Here is a 23,903-nt window from a genome sequence, read left to right on the forward strand (position 1 = left end):
CTCATTATTCTGCTATTAAGCACAAAAGAAACAAATTTGATAATTCCAACTTACCTAAAAGAGAAAAAGTTTAGGCACATTAACATTTGACCTTTTTTTTATTCTTATGTGCCTTTTTATACAGTTTTTGTAAACGTCTGGTTTCAACTGTATATTCGCTCCACTTAATCAATGTTTCAGAACACAAGACCATTGTGATATATATTGCAAACAATTGTTTTAATCACTAGAACAATACAGTAAGACCTTTTTTCAACTTAGTATCTTTCAGTTTATTCACTAGTAAACAATATAAAAGACTGATTTCAAATGACTATTTGTGCTGAATTAATGTTACTGTGCTGTAAAACTGTATACAGAGCCAATACAGCAATCTGTAAAAAGCTCTATTTTTGTTTTAAAAGTTTATACAACATGAAAATATGATATGAAAATTATATATATATGACAATATGTGCAAGTGACACATATGACATACAAGTTTATTAATTTTCTTTCGACTTAGGCCCTGTTTACACTAATACGTTTTAGTTTTAAAATGCACAAGTTTTGCTACAGTTACACCATCCGTCCACACTACTTCGGAATATTCGAGCGCCGAAAATGGAGAATTGGAAACGCTTAAGAGGCCTTTTTCATACTAAAGCACTGCTGCTCCGTGTTAGTGTGGATGGGGGAAAACTGAGACATCTGAAAACAGAGGCGTGGCTGCAGATATTCGATTATCTGATTGGGGCTTTTCCCACAATATTAAGAAGCCTACACACAGTTCAGTCTAGCATCCTCTCCTTGTAAGTTCAGACTATGCAAGTTTAATATGGAAAACAAACTCCCGAGGACACATCGGGTAAATCTTCAAAGGTAAGAGTGTACTTCATAACATCATTCATATCATCCAGGCTACACATTTTCACTTTCTTAACAATAATAAGAAAACATGATATAAGGAACTGCCTATTTTCATTCTATTTACGTGGTTACATTAATTAATATATTTACTTATCTTTAGGCTGAGCTTAAAACACGTTACTTGAAAACTAATAGATTCAAAAGACATTGATATGTCGTTAGATAGAGACAACAAGATGAATTTAATATCATTATTAACAAATGTAGTGAGAGTAGATCCTGCAGGAGATCTTTGATGAACAGTCCGACGTATAAGTAGGCATGCCACTGTGTGTGTGTGTGTGTGTGTGTGTGTGTGTGTGTGTGTGTGTGTGTGTGTGTGTGTGTGTGTGTGTGTGTGTGTGTGTGTGTGTGTGTGTGTGTGTGTGTGTGTGTGTGTGTGTGTGTGTGTGTGTGTGTGTGTGTGTGTGTGTGTGTGTTTTCAGTGGTGTAATGTAGAAGCAGATTTGTTCAGAAATGCTAGGTGAAACGCCAGTGTGGACGCGGATCGTTTTCATTCTAAAACATTGTTTTAAAACTAAAACATATTCATGTAAATGGGGCTTTAGTCCCTTATTTATAAGGGGTCACCACAGCGTAATGAACCATCTGCATATGTTTTACACAGCAGATGCCGCCAGTACAAGGAAACACCCATACACACTCATGCACACACTCATAAACTATGGCCAATTTAGTTAATTGAATTCACCTATAGCACATGTTTTTGGACTGTGGGGGAAACCGGAAGAAAACACAGAGGAAACCTAAGTGAACATGGGGAGAACATGCAAACTCCACACAGAAATGCCAACTGACCCAGTCTGGACTCGAACTAGCGACCTTCTTGCTGTGATGTGATAGTGCTAACCACTGAGCCACTGTGTCACCCAAAGGTTTTTATCCTGTAAATAAAGATAATCCTACTCAACCAGTCAACTCACCTTTCCATAAACTCCAATTCTGGAGTTGTCGATGTACGTCATCTGAGACATAATTCTGCAGAGAATCACAGAGAAAGAGATGTAAAGGTGACGCTCAGCATATTAGCAGCTTTAATGTTTGCTGATGGAGATGATCTGACCTGAGAGCTTCCAGGTGGTCTCTCTCCTCAAACTCCCCCAGTTTCTTCTTGACGCGATGAAGGAGGTTTGTGCCCTGAAAGCCACTGCCGCGCCCATCCAAACGCACGACTATGGTGTTGAAGGAGCTGACCAGCACAGTGCTCCAGTCCACCTGGAACTGTTCTGTTACCATCTGACCACCGGGGGTGCCATCCCTATCAGTCAATAAAAATAAGGAAGATAAATGAAAAAGAAGATAAACAAAGGTCTTCAGGACAACATGAGGGTCAGTAAGAAATTCCAGAGTTAAAAATTTTGGGTTGAACTTAAGCTACATTACTAGTAAAATTAATAGTTCACAAAAGAAGATAAATAGAAGAATGTTGAAAACATGTATAGGTAACCACTGACTACCATGGTAATTGTTTTTCCAACAAAGTCAACGGTTGAAAATTATTAAATTTATTTACATCATATTTACCTATGTTACATTCATTTTTATGTAATGAGAAAGTGTTAAAAACAAACAAGCATAATAACCCTAAAATAGTCTTTTACAGAAAAAAAGTATTGTGTTTTATTTTGACTTTAGTCCTGGGACATTTGATTATGCTTAATGAGATTTGCTCCTAGCAGTGATGGAGCTACATGAAGCAAAACACATCAGTACAGTTATTTCTCATGCAGCTGAGACACACTGCAGTCTTTATGTTTTATTTTTGTATCGGGATCGCTGTGTATCATGAGGTGTGCGTGTGTGTGCGAATCACTTACACCAGCAGCAGTAAGGGGTAATGAGATGTCGCCACAAACACCGCTGGCTTCAGAATCTGCATGCTCAGAACTGTGCACATCAAGGGTAAAGTTACAATAACCATCACTCAAAACTCACTGTAAGTGTGATGCAAGATCCTTACCGTAATCATCAATGTTGACATTTCTGTACTCCACTATGGGCATCTGTGTGTTGTTCACAGTGACGTTCAACAGCTCATTGGTCTCCACATCCAGTATCTCTAAAAGAGAAAAGGTTTAAATTAGGCCTGCACAATATACCGTTTCAGCATCGATATCGCAATGTGATCATTCCAAGGTCACAAAGCAGGATATGCAATGTTGAGTTTGTATTATAATTTTTCATGTGTTTTTGATGCCTGTGATTTTATAATGACTTTGAAAAGCATTCAAGTCTAAAAATTTTTTACCGTTTGTGACCTTACCAAATTATTTTTTTTTTTATTATTTTTTTTTTGATCATTCAGTTAAGCCTGGTTTGTACTCGATGCGACCACTAGTCTGCTTGAGTGTGCGGTGAATGTGACGTTATTGCAGAATTTGCGGAGGTTCGCTTTGGGTGCACACAAAATGATTTTGGCTGGCGGAGCGCATGGTTTTTATGAGACTCGAGCGAACAGTGCACGCTGCGCACTGTTTGAGTTGAATATGAACCACTTTGAAGAAATTTTGTCTGAAACAGGCACAACTGTACAGACATCTTTATGACTCGTGAACACAGATAAACAGGGGTTTTTCAAAAGTAATCCATTAGGATTATGGATAACAGATTTGATCAAATCTTGAAAAGGGTTTTTTAAAAGATAATACGGATTACATAATTGGATTAGATCATGAAATTGGATCCATATGAAACCTTTAGTTTGGGTTTTTCAGACCTTATTTGTAGGATTTGGATCCCTTTGATCCAAAAATCTGGATTAAACTGATCTCATCAGAAGGGTGGATTCAGTGTGGATTTCATGCCCAAAATGTAATGAAAACTTAAAAAATGTATCAAATAATACTATATTTGGATCATGCAGTATCTTAAAATATATCCTGTTTATTCATAAAGTTTTAATTGTATTTGTTCATCTGTCAGGTTACAGTGATTAGGTAGGCTTTAATGTATTCAGCCTTTCAGTATAGGCCTAAAGCAAAGTAGAAAGAGTTTGGCCTCATAAAATAATCCCCAAATAGCTGTCAAAATTGACCAAAACAATACACTTTATTCTGTCACTAATTGATAAACAGTTGAGGTCAGAATTATAAGCTCCTCTTTGAATTTTCTTTTCTTATTTAAATATTTCCTCAATGATGTTTAACAGAGTAACAAAATTTTCACAGTATGTCTGATCATATTTTTTTCTTATGGAGAAAGTCTTATTTGTTTTATTCGGCTAGAATAAAAAGCAGTTTTTAAAAACCATTTTAGGGACAAAATTATTAGCCCCTTTAAGCTATATTTTTTACCCATTGTCTACAGAACAAACCATCATTATACAATAACTTGCCTAATTACCCTTACCTGCCTAGTTAACCTAATTGACCTAGTTAAGCCTTTAAATGTCACTTAAAGCTGTATAGAAGTGTCATGAAAAATATCTAGTAAAATATTACTTACTGTCATCATGGCAAAGATAAAATAAATCCGTTATTAGAAATGAATTATTTAAAATTATTATGTTTTAAAATGTGTTAAAAAAAATTCTCTCCGTTCAACAGAAATTGGGGAAAAAAATAAACAGAAGGGCGGATAATTCAAGGGGGGCTAATAATTCTGACTTCAACTGGATATATATGTAATATATAATATAGAATTATTAGCCCCTGACTGAAAACAAATTGCTACTGTGCTGTAGACATCAGCAAATCATCTACAACTCAAAATCTTCATTCCTTTTTGACAACTTTTCTGATTTGTTAGATGGGATTTTTTTGGTCAGGAGTATTTAAACCTAGCAATGTACATACTGTATGAATGCAAAATGGAAACATAGAGAGAGCAGCTGTCTGTTCTGCATGAAAACTACACAGAATGCTGTGGGTTTGTTATTTCACATAAAAAATAAATAAATAAAAATCAGAGGTTGTGGTGTTAAAACACTTGATCTGATAGTTTCGATAGATGTTTATCTCCTATTTGAGGAGTTTCCGGTCTTATTTATCTTTTAGCACAATTCTACTTTTTAGCAGTGTTGATAAAGCCCATATCTATGTCTTCTATCATGTTCTTTGGGCGAGAAATACCTCTCCACTAAAGCTCTTGGGTCCGGAGCTGATAAAGCGAATCTGATGGTGTGTCTGTACCTGCTGATAGTGTTTAAGTGCAGTAAGAAACAGAAGACTCACTCTCATACTGTCCATATCTGGTGCTGTACACGGCTGAGTGAGGCACACCGGGACCTGGACAGAGGAACACACACAGAAGATTACTTTATGACAGATTATATATTCAACTTCAGAAAAAACACACCTTCTGTACTTCAGCATTACTGTACTGTACAGTATATTACATCTTGTTTTCTGTGCTGTAGATCTTTGGAGCTACAAATGTGAACTATTCTTTTCCATATCAGATAAATCTGTCTCTAAATAGCATTAAGCAGGCTCTCCTATTTATTTTAGATGATTTTTTCTATTCTAATTGGGTTGTTTTTGGCCGTTTGGCTTCAAGCATCATTAACCAAAGCCAAATACACGCCCACACATCAGGGAATGTGCTTGGTAGACAGATATATAAAATAAGTACATAAAAAACTAATGCTTTAAATAGCATATTATAAAAGATTATTTTCAATATTTGTCTATCAGCTTTCAAACTTCTGCTAATTGGATCTGTGATACTAAGTAAAGTAATCATAGGTATCTATACCAATATGTGATACTAGTAAACTATATATACTTATAGTTTACTATGTTATACTATATACAGTTCTGTGATACTATGTAAAACGATCATAAAGTAGGCAACTGTTATTGGTATATCTACTGTGAGGTTCTGAATGACAAAATAAAGGGAAAAAATCAACTGAAATTAAACAACTGTCACCATTATTATTTCTTGTAGTTTGTTTTTTTGTTTTGAACTGTATGTACTCTATATATCAAATATATAAATTCATTTAAATGCATTGGGTACAGAAAGTATTCAGACACCCTTAAATTTTTCACTGCAGCCATTTGCAGAGTGAAAAAAGTAAATTGACGCCGGATCAGATTTCAGAGGTCCCAGATACGGATCTGGAGTGTTCCGGCACAAGTTATGCCCTGTACACACTGGTGTTTTGGAATATGGAAAAACTGTCTTTATGGTGTTTTTATCTGTTTCTATATTATTTGTTTTTATTTTATTTATAATTTTATTTATAGTCTCTTTTATTCATGTTTATGTAAAGCACTTAGAATTGCCATAGTGTATGAAATGTGCTATATAAATAAACTTGCCTTGTCTTACTGTTTGGACCTTGTCATCCCCTTGTCTGTCTACTTGTGCCTAATTCTGTCAATAAACCCCTCGTATAGTTAATTGCTGCAACTTCTTCTTCAGTCTTCTGTGTAACCTGGTTTATTGGAAATCTATCTAAAATGCTTTGCTGCTCCAAAAACAAACAATCAAAGAAAAAAAAATGAAATCATGATACTTTTTCAGGATCGCTTAATAAATGAAAAATTCAAAAGAACAGATATTTATAAATTAATTGAGTGAAATTTTGGGTTCATACCAGTTCCTCTAGTCCACAGATGTCAAACTCAATTCCTGGAGGGTCATAGCTCTGCACAGTTTAGTTCCAACCCTAATTAAACACACCTGATCAAACTATGGTAAGTGTGTTAAAGCAGGACTGGAATTAAATTCTGCAGGGCTGCGGCCCTTTAGGAACTGGGTTTGACACCACTGCTCTAGTTTCTTTAGCTGCCCACATTTGTACATATTTATGCAAATATTCGTTGAACCATAAATGCAAGTAAGAATATATTTTCCTTCAAATCCTTGGCTCAATATTCTGATTCCACCCTATGATGTCATTTTCCATCCTAAAACCTCATTCATTCATTCATTCATTCATTTTCCTTTGGCTTGGTCCCTTTATTCACCAAGGGTCACCACAGCAGATTGATCTGCTCATCTTAAAACCTTTTCCACCATTTTGCAGTTTTGCTCAAAATAATTAATTATTTAATTAATTAATTAAATAAATAAATAAACATATCATCTTGACAAAAAGTAAGGGAATTTAAGATTTTTGAATAATAAATAATCGCTTCCCTTTTTATGTTTGTTTCCCACATTGCAAAATTTCTCTGGCCCAACTCTGGCTCACACAATCAGGTTTTGCTTGGCCCACATGCTGCAGTGATTTACGGTACATGACTGGACCAAATCTGGCTTCCAGACAAGGGCCAAACACAGACCATATCTGGGCCAAGTCTCAGCCAAGTTAATAACTCATAACTGGGCCTGAACTGGGCCAGATAGGTTGGTGTGTCACAATTGCAATGAAATTGATAAACCTATGGAGTGATGCGCTTTAGGCACACTATGGGCACGCTTTTTCTCAAAGTGACCTGATTGGTAGAATTTTTTTTCTTTACTCAAAAATGATTTTAGTGTATTTTAAATGTGGGTCAAGACTGGCCAAACTCACATGGCCTACTTATCAAATTTATATCTGGGCCAAATACTACGTTTTTCATCTGGCCCAAATCTTGTGTGCCGCCTTAAAAACGGTGCCGCCTCTGCCAAACCCGGGCCATGTTTGGCCCACATGCTGTATGCCAGTGCCGGATGAATGCCTGCTGTGCCAGCTTTTTGCCAAATCTGGGCCAGAATTCTTTGCTACTAGGGTTATAATGTTGGCTCATTGCAGCAATGCTTGCTCTTTATTTTATTAATCGTGCTTGACCCCTGATTTGTTGTTTGCAGCAATATGTCTGATTAAAGTAGCTCTGTTTTTAAGTCTTTAAATAACTTGTCAAGGCACTCAATCCCTCTTACCGCCTTTGCAAAAGCACACCTACACTGACTTGCTGTTTTAAATGTGAGAATGTGGTTCTAGATTACTAAGCAACAAATAATTTATCCAGTGACTACAACTGACCTTTACCGTCATTGCTTGATGTCATCCACACAACAAGTGGGACGCTTTCAACTTTAACATTATTTTATAAGAAATGATGTTTATTCCCTGAGGTCTGGGTGAAGCAACATGCTGATATGCTGACTTCATCTAAATGAATAACACAAACACTGACCTTTCCTTGTGCTCACCATATCCTGTTAAACAGATAAGTGACCATAGCAACCATGCTTTATTATTGATAAAACACGCAGTAGGGAAATGATGTCATAACTAACTCACTTAGATCGGCAAGTCAGTCACAGAGCCAAACACTCAGCAGTGTGTGCTCAGTATAGTCAGTCAAGAAAAAAAACAAACAGAAATATCAAAATCCTAAAATATTATCTATAATCTGGCTCAGTGGTTAGCACTGTCACCTCACTGCAAGAAGGTCTCTGGTTCGAGTTCCGGCTGGATCAGTTGGCATTTCTGTGTAGAGTTTGCATGTCCTGTGTTGTCTCGTCTTGACGTGGGTTTCCTCAGGGTGCTCTGGTTTCCCCCACACTCCAAACACATGTGCTATAGGTGAACCGAATAAACTAAATATTCCATAGTGTAGGAGTGTGTGTGTGTGTGTGTGAATGAGTGTTTATGGGTGTTTCACAATACTTGGTTGCAGCTAAAAGGGCATCCGCTGTGTAAAACATATGCTTGAATAGTTGGAGGTTCATTACACTGTGGCGACCTCTGAAATAGAGACTAAGTCGAAGGATAATGAATGAGTGAATTGTTTTCTAATCTATTCATACTTAATGCTGGCATGTTGTTGTTAATGATATAGGATCCCTTTCAGTAGGGTAAAATGGTAATGTTTAGCGGATGTTCTGGTAATGTGACAATCAAGACGCTTTTGTGATGCACATTTGCAATAGGAGTAGTAGTAGTAGTAGTAATAATAATAGAAGTATTAATAATATATCTGCAAGTAGCAATCAAAGGCCAAGCAGCCCAGCAGCCTCATCATGAACAAGCACGGCAACAAGCTACAGAGCAACTGAAAAATTCTTTAACTTTTTGGCAGCATGCTCTGAGCCAAATTTGGTGAAAGTTGGAGAGTTTAAAACAACAGATTTTCAAACTAATTCAAGATGGTGAACACGAAGTCATGTCAATTAGTGAATAAATTGTATAACATGTTCTCTGTATGAGCCAAGGAATCTGCAAGACCTGCAAAGATCTGCAAAGTCTCATAACAATAGACAAAACTACTCAAAAGATAATTGATAAATGTTGTATGATTTAAATTGATAGAATTTAATTGTTTGTCAATTTTACACAGGAGGTTGCTCAAACTGACATAGTTAAGTCAATGTCAGGTCTAGATCACACACATAAACTTTGTGTTTTTGTCAAAATTTTAAATGCATTTTTACTTTAAATCACTTAATGTAATGTTGTGATTTTTTTCATAGCTGATTTGGTTCCTTATTTGCAATGTTTTAACACGTTAACATTATTCCAAAACCATGAAAAGACAGTTGAGAATGTTGACAAGACACTGTACCACTTTCTAACCATAAGACAAAATATTCAAACAAAAAATAAAGCATAAAACCTTTGCAGTTGAGAAAGAAGTAGTTTGCGTCTGGACTGAATGATCCACTGACGTAGCCACAACGGAAATTACAGGAAAGGCAGCGGCGGTTGAAGGATCCTGTGGTGTTAGCACTAAAACACAACACATGTCATCAGCGCAGTGTTTTCAAATACTTCCCCATTCATCACAGCCGATTCAAATGTTATCAGCGCTTATCCGCTTATAGATATGGGTCAGTATGGGTCTTTTGCGTCTGATAGTAGGCTCAGAAGGCTGTTATCATCCATCCATATTCGGCTGCGGCCAGTAGTTAACGAGATTTATTTATATTATTTATTAAACTTTCCATTAATTGTATTTTATTAATGTCTACCCTTACCCAAACCATCACAGTAATGTTAAAAACAGATTTGGATCTGGAGTATTCTCTATTAGTATAACTGATTAACCATGTGTTAGGGTGATAATAGCCTTCTGAGCCTACTAGTAGGTGCAGAAGGCCCCTACTGTCCCATATCTATCAGTTGTTAACCACTGATAACGCCCATTCAATCAAGTGATAACACTTGAAGCGGGTGATTCATCAGGTCATTTGTCATACCTGTAAAGCTGACGCCGACTTGCACCGTCTTCTGTGCTCAAAAAGTATCTGCAAAGACATTGTTGTCATAAATATCTATTATTGTTACATTACCAACAACGATAATGGCTTTTTTTTATTCACACATTTAATGACAATGTGAACAGAAACCGGAATCTGAGCAGTATGTATGTTGCGGATCACACATGCTTACACAATTCTGGTGTCCTCGTTGTAGGCTAAAATCTGTGTCACATCCCAATCTCCTGACGTCAGGGACTGAAGCGTGTCTGTGCTGCTGTTGGGCTGAAAGAGACAGCAACAGGAAGATACTGTACTTCTTGCTATAGACAAATCAAGTTACATTTGATTTCATTATGCTTTGCACAATAGAGATTGATTCACTCGGCCTCACAATATCAAACAAAAAGCAGAAACAAAAGCAACAAAATCAATTATGCATACTTCAAAAATCTACATTCTACATAGCTGCTGCTGTCTGTCAGTGTTAATGATTGTTAGACTTAGCTGAAAAATATAAAGTACTGTGTTTTGGTTGTAATTTGTTCATTTGTTTAATTATTGATTGCTCAATTGTCTTTAATCATGTGCACATACGTTAGGCTGGTAGTCTTCTTTAAAATCTTAATACTATCAAAAATTGCGTAGGCTTGTTTTTAAAAATACACTGTAAAATGGGTCAAAACTAAAGAAATAACAGTTTTTATTTTATTAGTAAACAATATTTACTATATTCATGTGATAATAAAAGCAGTCAGTGCGCATGAAAGCAGTCAGTGTCGCTCAAAACCACACCAAGCTGAATTGAAATGGTGGGCCGAGTTGTAACAAATCAAACTGTGGTCATAAACTGCAAATTGAAAAACATCGGGGTGACACTAGAAGCTTTTTTGACAAGATTTGGACAAACCTGGAGACCAGAGACTGACATTAGATATCTGCGAAATTGGCGGATATTGACCTAAATTTGAAAAAAAAACTCTTTTCTCTTTCGGCTTCCCTGTGACTCTCTTGCCAGACGGTCTCAGCTAGAGACAAACAACTTCCCCCGGAGAACAAGATTACAAGATGCTATGAATTCCTGCTTCCTGTTCCAAGGACACTTGTTGAGACTCTACAGGCACATAGACACATGTACATAGCTGTAGACAATCACTACCTAACCCTGCATCCAACACCACCGATGAGGGTAGGCGGGTCTGTGACCAGCGCAGATGGCTGTCACCTTTCATCAGACTACAGTATATCCACATCCCCTGTTGCGATGTTATGTCTATGCCTATGTGTTTGTGTGCTGGTTGATGGGGCTTTTTTCTCCCCAATCTCACACTCCCCTACTTCAAAGATAGTCTGAGAGGGGCTTTTTTTGCCTCTCTTCTCCCAAATGTATCTTATTTCCTTTTTCAAAAAGCTACCTCTTGTCTGACCGGTCTTCCCCTGAAATGTGTGATGTTTGAGTATGGATGAGGGGGTCCAATTTGGCTACATGTAAAAGTGTATGCAACATATAAAGGCTTCATCATCATCATCATCATCATCATATATTATTATATTTTATTATATTATATCCTAAAATGGAAAGGTGATGCCACTAATGTTACAACTATTAACAAAGGAAGGAAAAAACATTTAAATGTGAAATGTACAAAAAATCTGTCTTGTAGTTCAGAGTGTATGCCCTTAAGGCTGTAATATAATAATAATAATAATAATAATAATAATAATAATAATTCCCTACATTTAAATAGTGCTTTTCTGGTCACTCAAAATGCTCACAGCTGAACAGTGCTCACTGAGCAGTATAGAGTCCCCATCAATATACAGGGGCCATAGGACCCACACTGACCACAGATTAAGTGCCTCCATCTAATCTCACTAACGGCACTTCAAGCAGTAACTCACATGTGATCTCCCATCCAGGTACTGGCCAAGAGTACCAAATAGCTGGGTGTGCAAATATCCTCTGCTCTACCATGAGATGCCCACATTAAATAAATGATTTCGAAGGTTGTCACAGAATGTACTATCTTTGCAAAAATAAAAAAGTAGGTCTTCCTTGTTCTATTGCAAATGTACTTGAATATGGCCAGTTCTTGAGTATCTTGCGCGTGTGCTATATTCTGTGTAGTTTATAAGCCAACAAAAGCCATAAAGGTGGCCTTGTATACAGCACTAGAAAGTTGGCATGTATACCTACTATATCACAAATTTTCTGAAGCCATTCTATAGTTGTAAATTACAGATGTATATTCAGGTGCTTAAATTTATGTTCAGTTCAGCACTGCCCTCCGCTGTGCCTGCAAATCATTCTTAATTCATTCACGATACAAGCTGCGTGTTGCATTCATGACAACGAAAAAAAAAAAAACTTTCTACAAGACTATTTGTTCCGGATAATATAAATAATCAGTAGAGAAATGAATTTTGTTTTGCATTAAATGGGTTCATTTTGAGTTCATTGCAGTTTCTAAATCATGTTGCACTGTGTCTGTTAGATCTGCAGATTACATTCGCAACACTGGAGTAGAGAGGGTTATTACCTACTCTTCACACACAAAGTAGGCCTACCTGAATTTTTAAATTAGAAATGGCTCAATAAAATATTTGGCAGATCCTCAATGCACTCCCTTTTGTGCTGCTAAGTTTTGAAAGTGTCCGCAGATACTGGAGGTCTCAGTGATGCATGAAGAGATTCATCCGACTGAGTTTATTCTTCCGAGGGGAATACTTTTAGTGCTGCCAATAGTTTGTAAAGCCTGGAGTAGTTGATTAAATTAATAAAAGTGAAACTGATGGGGTGAATATGGATTGTCATTAAACGAAAAGAGGATGTTTGCACCAAACCTGTAGAAAAACATCTGGCTTTGCTGAAAGGCTGGCTATTTTACTAACAATTAGGGTCAATGTGGTAGCCTATTACAGATTTCAAAGAAACATCTTAATATTAAAATGGAAAAATAAGCTGGACCACAACAGATCAATGTCACAATGAATGCTTAAATAATGTAGCCTAGTTTACAGCAGGCATGATGATTTTAGTTAGATTGTGCCATTTGTCATATACAGCAGGCCTATAGGTCTGTTATTTTTACTAAAGAAGATTATTTCAGTTTATCACCAGAACTATAAAACTGCATTATGTTAAAAATAAATGGCACAGTATTGAGATCAGATCTGTATTGGTCATTACTCTGAATTTTGGTACTGGGATCGGATCGGTTCCAAAAAAAAAATTGGTATGGGTGCCTCCCTAGTCCAGTCTGAGGCCTAATGGTCCTAAATGATGCTGTTGGATAATAGATATTCCGACTTCAATTTTCCAACAGTGAGGTAGCCACCATTAGTACTCTCACAAAAATTCTTGTTTGATGTTTTTAATTATTGTTTTTACTTTTATTTGTTTATCATGTTATATACTAGTATTTTTTACATTAGTCAAATATTGCTTTGAGTGACTGTTTGATGCATTTCAGGGAATTGTGCTGCAATACCCTGTCTTGTCAAATTTTAACTAAACTAAACTAAACTAAACTAAACTAAACTAAAATAATCCAAACTAAACTAAACTAAAATAATCCAAACTTAATCAAACTAATCTAGTCTAAACTAATCTAAACTAAACCAAACTAATCTAAACTAAACTAAGCTAAGCTAAACTAAACTAAAATAATCCAAACTAAACTAAACTAAAATAATCCAAACTTAATCAAACTAATCTAGTCTAAACTAATCTAAACTAAACCAAACTAATCTAAACTAAACTAAGCTAAGCTAAACTAAACTAAACTAAACTAAACTAATCTAAATTAATTTATCCTAACCTAACCTAATCTAATCTAATCTAATCTAATTTAAACTAAGCCAAACTATTCTAATCTAAACAAATGTAATCCAATCTAATCTAAACTAATTTAAACTAAGCCAATCTAATCTAATTTAATCTAATCTAATCTAATCTAATCTAAACCAATTTAACCTAACCTAACCTAACCTAACCTAACCTAAACTAAACTAAACTAAACTAAACTAAACTAAACTAAACTAAACTAAACTAAACTAAACTAAACTAAACTAAACTAAACTAAACTAAACTAAATACAAGTGGTCACAAGACACACATGTAAATGCATGTTAATACAAGATTGAAATGGTAATGTGACTCCACTAGTGATCAGACCACTGAGAATGCACATTAATACCAGTTGGAAAAAGATTATCATTCAGGTTATCAAACCATTCAGATTATCAAACCAGTTTTCCCCTAGCCTAAAATGAACAAACATGCTGTGATATTGAATGGTATTTGTAACACCAGCATTAGGTGGGAATGAAGAGTTGTAGTCTGTCAAGCAGGCAGAAACATGAAACCATGAACATGCTGTTACACCTCCATGAGGAGCAGTTCATTATTAGTAACAAATTCAGTAACAGACTTACCTGGGAAGTGGACATGGATATGTGGAAGAACTTCCCTCGACCTCCCTGTGGAACAGCTCGGGTAAAGAAGAACCTGTAGCCATCTTTGGAGAACAGCGGGGGTTCGTTCTGCGGAGAGATTCACATGTGAGCAGCTCTTTTACACAAACATCCCACATGCTGTTTTTGTCTGAGACGCCATGATGTGTGACTCACCTGTCTGTGAAGCCAGCTGTCACTCTCATCTTCATGTTTCTGAAAATACACTGCAAAATTAGTGTCTTTTTTCTCAGCGTGTCTCCAATTGTGTGAGACAAAACCCTTCATATACTGTGAAACAAAGCACTGACTAATCCTTCTTTTCATTGAACTGACATGGTTTTTAATACATTTAAACATAACAATAGGCACTGTCATCCACACAGACTTTTAAATGTCACTGTAATTCCCATGTTGTTTTATACACTGCTTGTCCATAAAAAAGTCACACATTCAAAAATTTGCTTTAAGCTTTGAAAATGGCATGCTCGAAACTAATTTTCATGTGAAGCAACACAATCCTAAAACAACGACCTGTGCACACACCCCCAAAATGACACATTTTACAAACAGAACAATGGAACAAACAAGGCTATATTCCTGAAAACCATCGTTAGCCAACTAAGATTGTTGTTACAAACATAGGGCTCTATTTTTACGGTCCATGCGCAAAACGGAAAGCGCAGGGCGCAAACGCTTTCAGGGCGTGTAAGAATCCATATTTTCTAATTTAAGGTTAGAAAAATCTGCTTTGCGCTGTGGAGCATGGTCTTAAAGGGTTTAGTTTATTTTCTTAATGAGTTATAGGTGTGTTTTGCGAATAAACCAATCAGAGTCATCTCCCATTCCCTTTAAGAGCTAGCAGCATCACGCCATAAGCACATTTGCTATTTACAGGACGTAAAGTAAGTGGAAGTGGAAAAACTGAGCATTTCACAAGCAAACAGTAAACAGTTAAAGGTTTTTTTTAACAGAAAACAGTTAAACAAAGCATCTAAAACGCAAGAATGAGAGATAATCGATCTACTTTCACTTTCGCTCCTGGATAGGGAAACTTTACGCACAGACATTAATTAGCCTATAAATAATTAATTTAGTTTGATAAGTGCAAATATTTGTTTCAAAATTATTTCTAAATTCAGTTCTAATTTCCAGCAAACAAATAAATGAACAATAATAACGAAGTGTGTTTAAAAACCTGAGTTATATCCTAAAACACATGCTGTGCCCCATATCGTCTAAAACCTGCAGTTGGGCAAATTTATGCTTGTTTTTAATAAAAGAAATATAAATATGCATATAATAAATAATACTGATAATAATAACAACATTATACAAAAGCAAATTGTTATGAATGAACTGAAAAAGCCTCCCGAGATGAAGAAGGCAAAAAAACTGTGTTTTTTTATATTTATGTAGGCTAGAAAATAATATGTTTTGTAATATTTTAATCCTTTATATTTATATCCTATATATATTCTTATTATATCCTATATACAGGCCTATCCTTAATATTTTAATTTTTTTCATATGTAAAGATATTTGTATATTGCTCTACATCTTGTGTGTAGGCTCAATCAGTGTGTAAGCGAGGCGCAACTCTGCGCTGGAGTTTGGACCGGGTTTGTTTTGGTCTAATGAAAAATCTAGTATAGATTCTCAAAATAGCAACGCGCCAGCAGTGCGCCTCAGAATGCCTTCCTTTTTAGACCAGAACGCCAATAGGCACACATATAAGCGCAAATGCATTTGCTATTTAAAGAGCGTGGCGCATTGCCTCAAAACAACTCGGGTGTATGATAGGGCCCATAGTTTGTTGATTTGGCATTTCCCAAATCCATCGTTCCAACAAACATTCGCAAACTGCATCACAAACTTGTTTGTTTGCAATTACACCTCTGGAGCTGTAGTTAGAAAAATAGCTCCTGGCTGTGTTTTATACCAATTTATCCTCCCTATGCCCTATTCGTTTAGAGCATTCTAACATTTAAACTTGGAATTATAAAAAAAACATTAAATTCATTAAAGCAGGGGTGGCCAACCCTGTTCCTGGAGAGCCACCTTCCTGCAGATTTCAGTTGCAACCCATATCACAACTGAAATCTGCAGGAAGGTGGCTCTCCGGGAACAGGGTTGGCCACCCCTGCATTAAAGTCATCTCCTTAGGTGCTTTCAAAGTATTTTTACGTGACCAAATTAAAGGATATTATTTGTGCTTTACATGTATGGCAGGTATTATAATGTGCATCAAATCGATCAATTGGTTAGTTTAACTTTTTCGCAGTTAACAAGAGAACACGCTTCCCTGCCATTGACGAATTTTAAAGCAATTTGTGTTTTAGGTGTATTATGGTAGGGAAAGCCTTAACGCATGTCCTGAGAGAGGTACTGTACATGATGTCTGATGCTCCAAGGAGTAGAATCTGAGAGAGAGGAAGTATACGATCGAGGATAAAAAGGAGTTATACAAATTTCCTTTGGTTTAATCCCTACCGTTTTAGATCCTGTCCACCACAAAATCAGCCATTTTCATAGCAAAAAATCCCTCCAAAAATTATGAAAAACTAGGGGGACTGTTAAGATATGAAAAGCTACCCTCTGCATCAGTTAGGGTTAAATAACTTTGCATCACCCGAAACATAATCATCCATGCAGAAATTTTCCAATGGGAGGTTCTTACATATTTGCTTAGTCAAATCCAGATGGAGATTTATTATTATTATTATTATTATTATTATTATTATTATTATTATTATTATTATTATTTATTTATTTATTTATTTATTTATTTATCTATTTATTTATTTATTTATTTATTTATTTTGTATTAGCAGTGTAGTTTATGACTTCATTATTATTGTAAAATGTTTAAAATAGTGAATAAGGCTGATTGCCAGTTACCTTTGTGCAGATGCCAGTAGTGGCCTCACATAAGGTCAGAATTGAGCTGTTTTGTGCTCGGTTCAGCCAGTTTACTGCTAGTTTGGTGCTGGTTGCCCACTTCACCATAGTGATGTAGTAATCTTTCCTGTAAAAAAAAAAAAAAAGTTAATAAAACACTCACTTTAAACACTGTCAAATTGATTCTAATTATAATGATTAAGCTTTTAATCAAAGCAACAGGATATGTTAAAACTGGAAAAATTTCATAACGTGTGTGTGTGTGCTAGTTTAAACATTTCATAATATTGCTATGTGTATGGCACTCATGATCAATTACATGCAGCTTGAAAACTAGAGAATGATTTACTGACAATTTTGATTGTGTATACTGTCAGTAAGACAAAAAAGGATTGTCTGTCAAATGTTACACCAGTTGCTTTTAATTGCTCAAAGTTTTTTTTTTTTAAACATTCTAGTATTATTTGCCAGATGTCTTCATTAACACAATAGCTGACATTATTAACTTAAACAGTTTTTTTGGTTGTAGTAAACTATCTTAAAACAATAGATAACACTTCTAGTGACTGGCAGACCTTCACCTGATTCTGGGATCCTCTGGTTTCTTCATCCTCACTGTGTGTAAGGGGCCGTTCAGACTCACCACTGACAAATAGATCTCAGGGTTTTCCTCCCCAGCCTAAACAGACAACAAACATCACATCACTGGAAAACACCCTTCTCCTCGTTCTCTTCAAGGACTCTTAACAAGTAACATGATTGAAACAATCATTTATGACAAACAAAACCAAATAAAACAGAAGAAAGTTTTCTGCTATCTGGCAAATAGATAACAATAAAACAGTAATATTAGGTAAGAGAAACATGCAGATGGACAGTGCTTGTCAGAACAGTTATGAAAACTGTGGCCAGTTACATAAACTGCTTATACTAGTCTTACAAGATAATCTTCAAAGCAAAAGTTTTATTGCAACTGTTGAATTGCAGCTTTCCCTGCTGATTTAGTTGTCTCTAAATCCCATGACACTGTGTTTTTACCTCACAAAATAAATTTCTATCATCGTTTTCTCGCATTCATGTAACTACATTCTTAATCATTTTAATTTTTTTTATGCTACCTCCTTCATTTTATATGCATTTATTGAAACGAAATCTTAACTGTGCTTGCTTGAAACATTCAGATTTCAAGTTTCTTCTTGCCTCTTCAAGAAAAGGCTGAGCTTCCGTTTACTATATGTTATGTGCCTATGTGTTAAATGTTTATATCTATTAAAATCTAATTAAAAAGTATTATATATTGCAAAACAATGATAAAAATTTGTAAATAATACGATTTTACAAGAAAATACAATTTTAGTTTGTGTTCTTTAAAGCCAGCACTGCTGAAAAGGTGAATAGACAATAATGTAGAATTTAATGACAATACCTACCAACCAACCAATCAGATCCCATTTAAAGTTCAGTATATGCATTTCCAATACCCTTCAAACTAAAACTCATCTATTCATTCATTCATTCATTCATTCATTCATTCCTTATTTATCCGGGGTCACCACAGCATATCTATTTCGGCATATCGTTACCTTGGAATTATAAGGTTCTATCTGCGTTCTGAATGATTTTGAGATATTGAGCTTTAAAGTTTTCGCATTACATAGCAAACAGTATGTGTGCAAAATTTATATATATATATATATATATATAAATATATATAAACATCCCATAACGTAAATAAGTTGTCAATTAATAAGAATATGTCAATATGTCAATAACTCAATTTTGACAAAAAAAAAAAAAACCTTATAATTCTGAGGTGGCGATATGTTTTACACAGTGGATGACCTTCCAGCTGCAACCCAGTACTTGGAAACACTCTTACACTAAGGCCAATTTTGTTTACCCGATTCACCTATAGCGCATGTCTTTAGACTGTGGGGGAAACCAGAGCACCAGGAGGAAACCCATGTGAACACAGGAAGAACTGCAAACTCCACACAGAAATGCCAACTGGCTCAGCCGGAACTCGAATCAGCGACCTTCTACCTGTGAGGTGACTGTGCTAACCACTGAGTCCCGTGCCACCTTTCAAACTCAAGCTTCTAATTAAAATACACTTAAAGGAAACCCACTGATTTAACAAAAACTCTAAAATGTCATGAATAAAATCTACACTTGCTGTCGATTCTCAATTATATTAAACTTCAAATAAAATTTTTCTTTACACAAAACAGAAACAGAATCTTCCCATTGATACTTATAATTCTGCCTACTCAAATAGAGCAGAGTAGAAATCAGAGTAGAGATCATTCATTTTTATGACCCTTCCAAATAAGGTCAAAATAAAGCTTGTTATTCTATACCCGATTTCAAGGGATTTTATGGACTTGTTAAAATGTTTCTGGAGATTGCTTGGTGCTTTCTAAATCATATGCTTTATATGTAGATATCAGATAACTTTTTAAACATTATCAATGCATTCTATGGCACCTTTAAATATATGGCTGCGATGTATAGAAGATTGACAATGAAACTGAAGTACTGGCCAACCTAATTAACTGCACATTCCACTAGTAAGAGTAAAGTGTGAAGACTTAGCAGGGTAATAGCACAGTTTTGCTTAAAATATTGCAATGCACACAACAGTATGGGTGACAAATTGTTGGTTCGAGTCTTTATGGTGTATCTGAGATGACAGCAAGGCTTTGTGTTGTATCAAGAGACACGATATCCAAGGTAATGTCAGCATAGAAGGAAGAACCACATCCAATAACAATGACAATGTGAAACGTATTGTTCTCTGATGATTCCACCTTCGCTGTCTTTCCCACATCCAGGAGAGTAACGTTGTGGAGAAGCCCCAAAGAAGCGTGCCACCCAGACTGTTGCACGCCCAGATTGAAGCATGGGGGTGAATCAGTGATGGTTTGGGCTGCAATATCATGGTATTCCCTAGTCCCAGAACTTGTTCTAGATGGGTTCATCTGTTGATAATGCACCAGTGCACACAGAAAGACTGGTGACAGGGTGGTTTGGTCAATATGAAAGTGAAGTTGAACATCCCCCATGGCCTGCACAGTGAGATATTATTATTACTGAGTCAATTAAGGGTGTTTTGGAGGAGAGAATCAGGACTCCACCAGCATCACATTCTGCAAGAATAATGGCTTAAATTCCCTCTGGCCACTATGCAGTACATCTATCTGTCATCGTCAAGATGAATTGATGCTTTATAAAAGGAGGCCCTACAACATACTAATTAGTTATTGTCATCTAAAACCAGGCATTTCAGTTTCATTGTCCAACCCTTGTGTATATATTTGAAGAAATCTCTAATGGAAACTAGACAGATGACCTAGGAATAAACTGACACAGGGATACAAATCTAAACCTTAATTAAAAAAGTAAATGAAAACAAAACCTGTAGAGATTTACTTTAGGGTAGCGGTACTCTTGTCCATTGGGATACAGCACACTAGTGAACATGGGTATCTCCATCTTGGGCACCAGGGTGTCATTGATAGTGGCATATGCCAGTCTGAGACCATCTGGTGACCACCAGTGTGCAATGTGATTCTGGAAAATTTCCTCTGCAAACACAAACAAATAAAACACAGTTTAAACATAAAACATAGCATTATATTATTTAATTCACTCACATTTATATTGCAAGCATCATACAGAGGTTATCCTGCAAAATACATAACTGCAACATGTGCAAAAAGCGCCTGGGTGATTTATCACATCCTATTTCTTGAGGCTTCTGCCTCAGGAGTCTCATCCATCACTTCATAATGCAGACAAGAAGAGCAGCACGACCGTCATGGTGGAGAACGTAAAATATGACTGCCTGTAATACTGCAGACAGAACCCCTAAAGCTCATTAAAACATTCTGGAATCAGAATTTGTCAAGAAGATCACTAATTATTATTATTTTTTTAGTCAATAAGTTGCATTGTTCAATAAATATTGTTGAATTCACATTCAAATTGTGCTATCAAAAGCTACGCTGTAAAAATATATTTAGATACAGTGCATCCGGGAAGTATTCATAGCGCTTAAAATTTTTCCATATTTTTTTATGTTACAGCTTTATTTTAAAATGAATTACATTAATTTCCTCAAAGTTCTACACACAATACCCCATAATGACAATGTGATAAAAGATGTTTTGAAATTGATGCAAATTTATTAAAAATAAAAAACCTGAAAAATCTGATGTACATATGTATTCACAGCTTTTGCTCAATATTTGTTGATGCACCTTTAGCAGCAATTACAGCCTTAAGTCTTTTTGAATATGATGCCACAAGCTTGGCACACCTGTCTTTGGGAATTTTCGCCCATTCCTCTTTGCAGTACCTCTCAAGCTCTATCAGGTTGGATGGGAAGCAATGGTGTACAGCCATTTTTAGACCTCTCCATAGATGTTCAATAGGATTTAGGTCTGGGTTCTGGCAGGGCCACTCAAGCACATTCACCGAGTTGTTGTGAAGCCATTCCATTGATATTTTGAAAATGTGCTTTGGGTCATTGTCCTGCTGGAAGATGAACTGTCACCCCAGTTTGAGGTCAAGAGCACTCTGAAGCAGGTTTTCATTCAAGATGTGCATTCATCTTTCCAGATCCTGCTGCTAAAAAAAACTTCCTCACAGCGCGATGCTGCCACCACCTGGTAACTACCTGGTAATGAGCCTGGCATTTACTCTAAAGCAGGGGTCGGCAACCCGCGGCTCTAGAGCCGCATGCGGCTCTTTAGCGCTGCCCTAGTGGCTCCCTGGAACTTTTTCAAAAAATGTTTAAAAATGGAAAACGATGAGGGAGGAAAATATATTTTTTGTTTTAATATGGTTTCTATAGGAGGACAAACAATCTTAACGTTTTCCGATGCTGTAAAAGTGTGTAGAATATTTAATTTCAACATTTCTGTCAACGAAGATTTGCGTCATAGCCTGCGACACACGTTTCTATCAGCAGGGCGGGATGCCAGGCAGGTAGCTGTTGTAAACAAACCGGCGGCTGTGTGATGCGCCATGGAGCGCAAGCTGTCTTTGCCAAAGATGTACAGCGGGGCACGCTTTCTCATTTTCCCTCCCTGAGAGAATTCTAAGAAGCCCATCCCGATCACTCACTCAACAGTAATTATTTACAAGGTGCGATCGTTGATATGCAAACCCCTAACCCCAACCGTCATTGGGGGAAAAGCAAATCGTACTAAATTGTACGAATTAGATCGTACGAATTCATATGAATTAGCCACTAAATGAAAAAGTTACGAATTGCCGTGAGATCGTATTGGCTGAGCACATTCCCAGGAATGACTCGAGCTGATCTTGAAATGGAAATGGCAGACTGCGTTTTATTGCACTGTTTGTTGCCCAGATAAGGGGCACGTTGTGCACGTTAATTTTGATGTTGTTTTATGGAATCCTCAAAATAAAAATAAGAACATTAAAAAATCTGATTTCTTTATTGCATTTCTTTAATTTCTTCAAAGCAAAACATAATGCAATAATATTGTAATGAAGTTAAACTTGATCATTAAACATAATTCATTAATATTGTAATGAAGTTAAACTTGATCATTAAACATAATTCATTAATATTGTAATGAAGTTAAACTTGAACATTAAACATAATTCATTAATATTGTAATGAAGTTAAACTTGATAATTAAAAATAATGCATTAATATTGTAATGAAGTTAAACTTGATAATTAAACATAATGCATTAATATTGTAATGAAGTTAAACTTGATCATTAAACATAATGCATTAATATTGTAATGAAGTTAAACTTGATCATTAAACATAATGCATTAATATTGTAATGAAGTTAAACTTGATAATTAAACATAATGCATTAATATTGTAATGAAGTTAAACTTGATCATTAAACAATTCATTAATATTGTAATGAAGTTAAACTTGAACATTAAACATAATTCATTAATATACTGTAATTAAGTTAAACTTGAGACGGCATTGTACAACAGAGTAGTCACGTGGCGCGTCATTCTCTACAGGATGCACTGCAGGGAAATGAACATTTAATCATGAAGGCTCAGTATGTATTTGTAGCCAACGAAGTCATTTTTATAGTAGGCTAATATAGCTAATATAAATATATACAGCATGTGTTGCCATCATTAAAAGGCTTATATAAGGCTTTTAATTTTTTGCGGCTCCAGACATATTTGATTTTGTTTTTTTTGGTCCAATATGGCTCTTTCAACATTTTGGGTTGCCGACCCCTGCTCTAAAGAGTTCCATTTTAGTCTCATCAGACCAGAGAATTATTTCTTATGGTCTGTGAGTCCTTCAAATGCCTTTTGGTGGATTGGTGGATTGCTGCACAGATGGTTGTCCTTCTGTAAGAACGCTGGAGCTCAGACAGAGTGACCATCGGGTTACTGATCACCTCCCTATCTAAGGCTCTTCTCTCCCGATCACTCAGTTTAGATGGCCGGCCAGTTCTAGGAAGAGTTCTGGTGGTTCCAAACATCTTCCACTTACGGATAATGAAGGCCACTGTGCTCACTAGAACTTTCAGAGCAGC

The 23,903-nt window shown here is 36.0% G+C and overlaps 1 protein-coding gene and 1 long non-coding RNA gene across 2 annotated transcripts in view; one reads left to right on the forward strand and one right to left on the reverse strand.

Annotated features, from left to right (window-relative positions):
• The window catches only part of dpp6b (dipeptidyl-peptidase 6b), a gene marked incomplete in the record, with an annotated part of 226,674 nt that overhangs the window by 8,764 nt on the left and 194,007 nt on the right, over positions 1–23,903 (reverse strand). The window contains 13 exon segments of the mRNA NM_001115122.1: positions 1,833–1,887; positions 1,973–2,167; positions 2,727–2,796; positions 2,870–2,968; positions 5,082–5,135; positions 9,408–9,520; positions 9,991–10,038; positions 10,184–10,275; positions 14,428–14,535; positions 14,623–14,661; positions 17,347–17,473; positions 17,928–18,025; positions 20,779–20,933. Of these exon segments, the coding sequence (NP_001108594.1) occupies positions 1,833–1,887; positions 1,973–2,167; positions 2,727–2,796; positions 2,870–2,968; positions 5,082–5,135; positions 9,408–9,520; positions 9,991–10,038; positions 10,184–10,275; positions 14,428–14,535; positions 14,623–14,661; positions 17,347–17,473; positions 17,928–18,025; positions 20,779–20,933 (1,253 nt within the window).
• Positions 5,816–8,643, forward strand: LOC141377823 (uncharacterized). The gene is made up of 3 exons (XR_015478295.1): positions 5,816–6,248; positions 6,416–7,011; positions 7,577–8,643. It is a non-coding gene; the product is annotated as an uncharacterized LOC141377823 (long non-coding RNA).

The sequence above is a fragment of the Danio rerio genome, chromosome 2, assembly GCF_052040795.2.
Source record: "Danio rerio strain M-AB ecotype USA chromosome 2, GRCz13ab, whole genome shotgun sequence".
Classification (NCBI taxonomy): domain Eukaryota; kingdom Metazoa; phylum Chordata; class Actinopteri; order Cypriniformes; family Danionidae; genus Danio; species Danio rerio.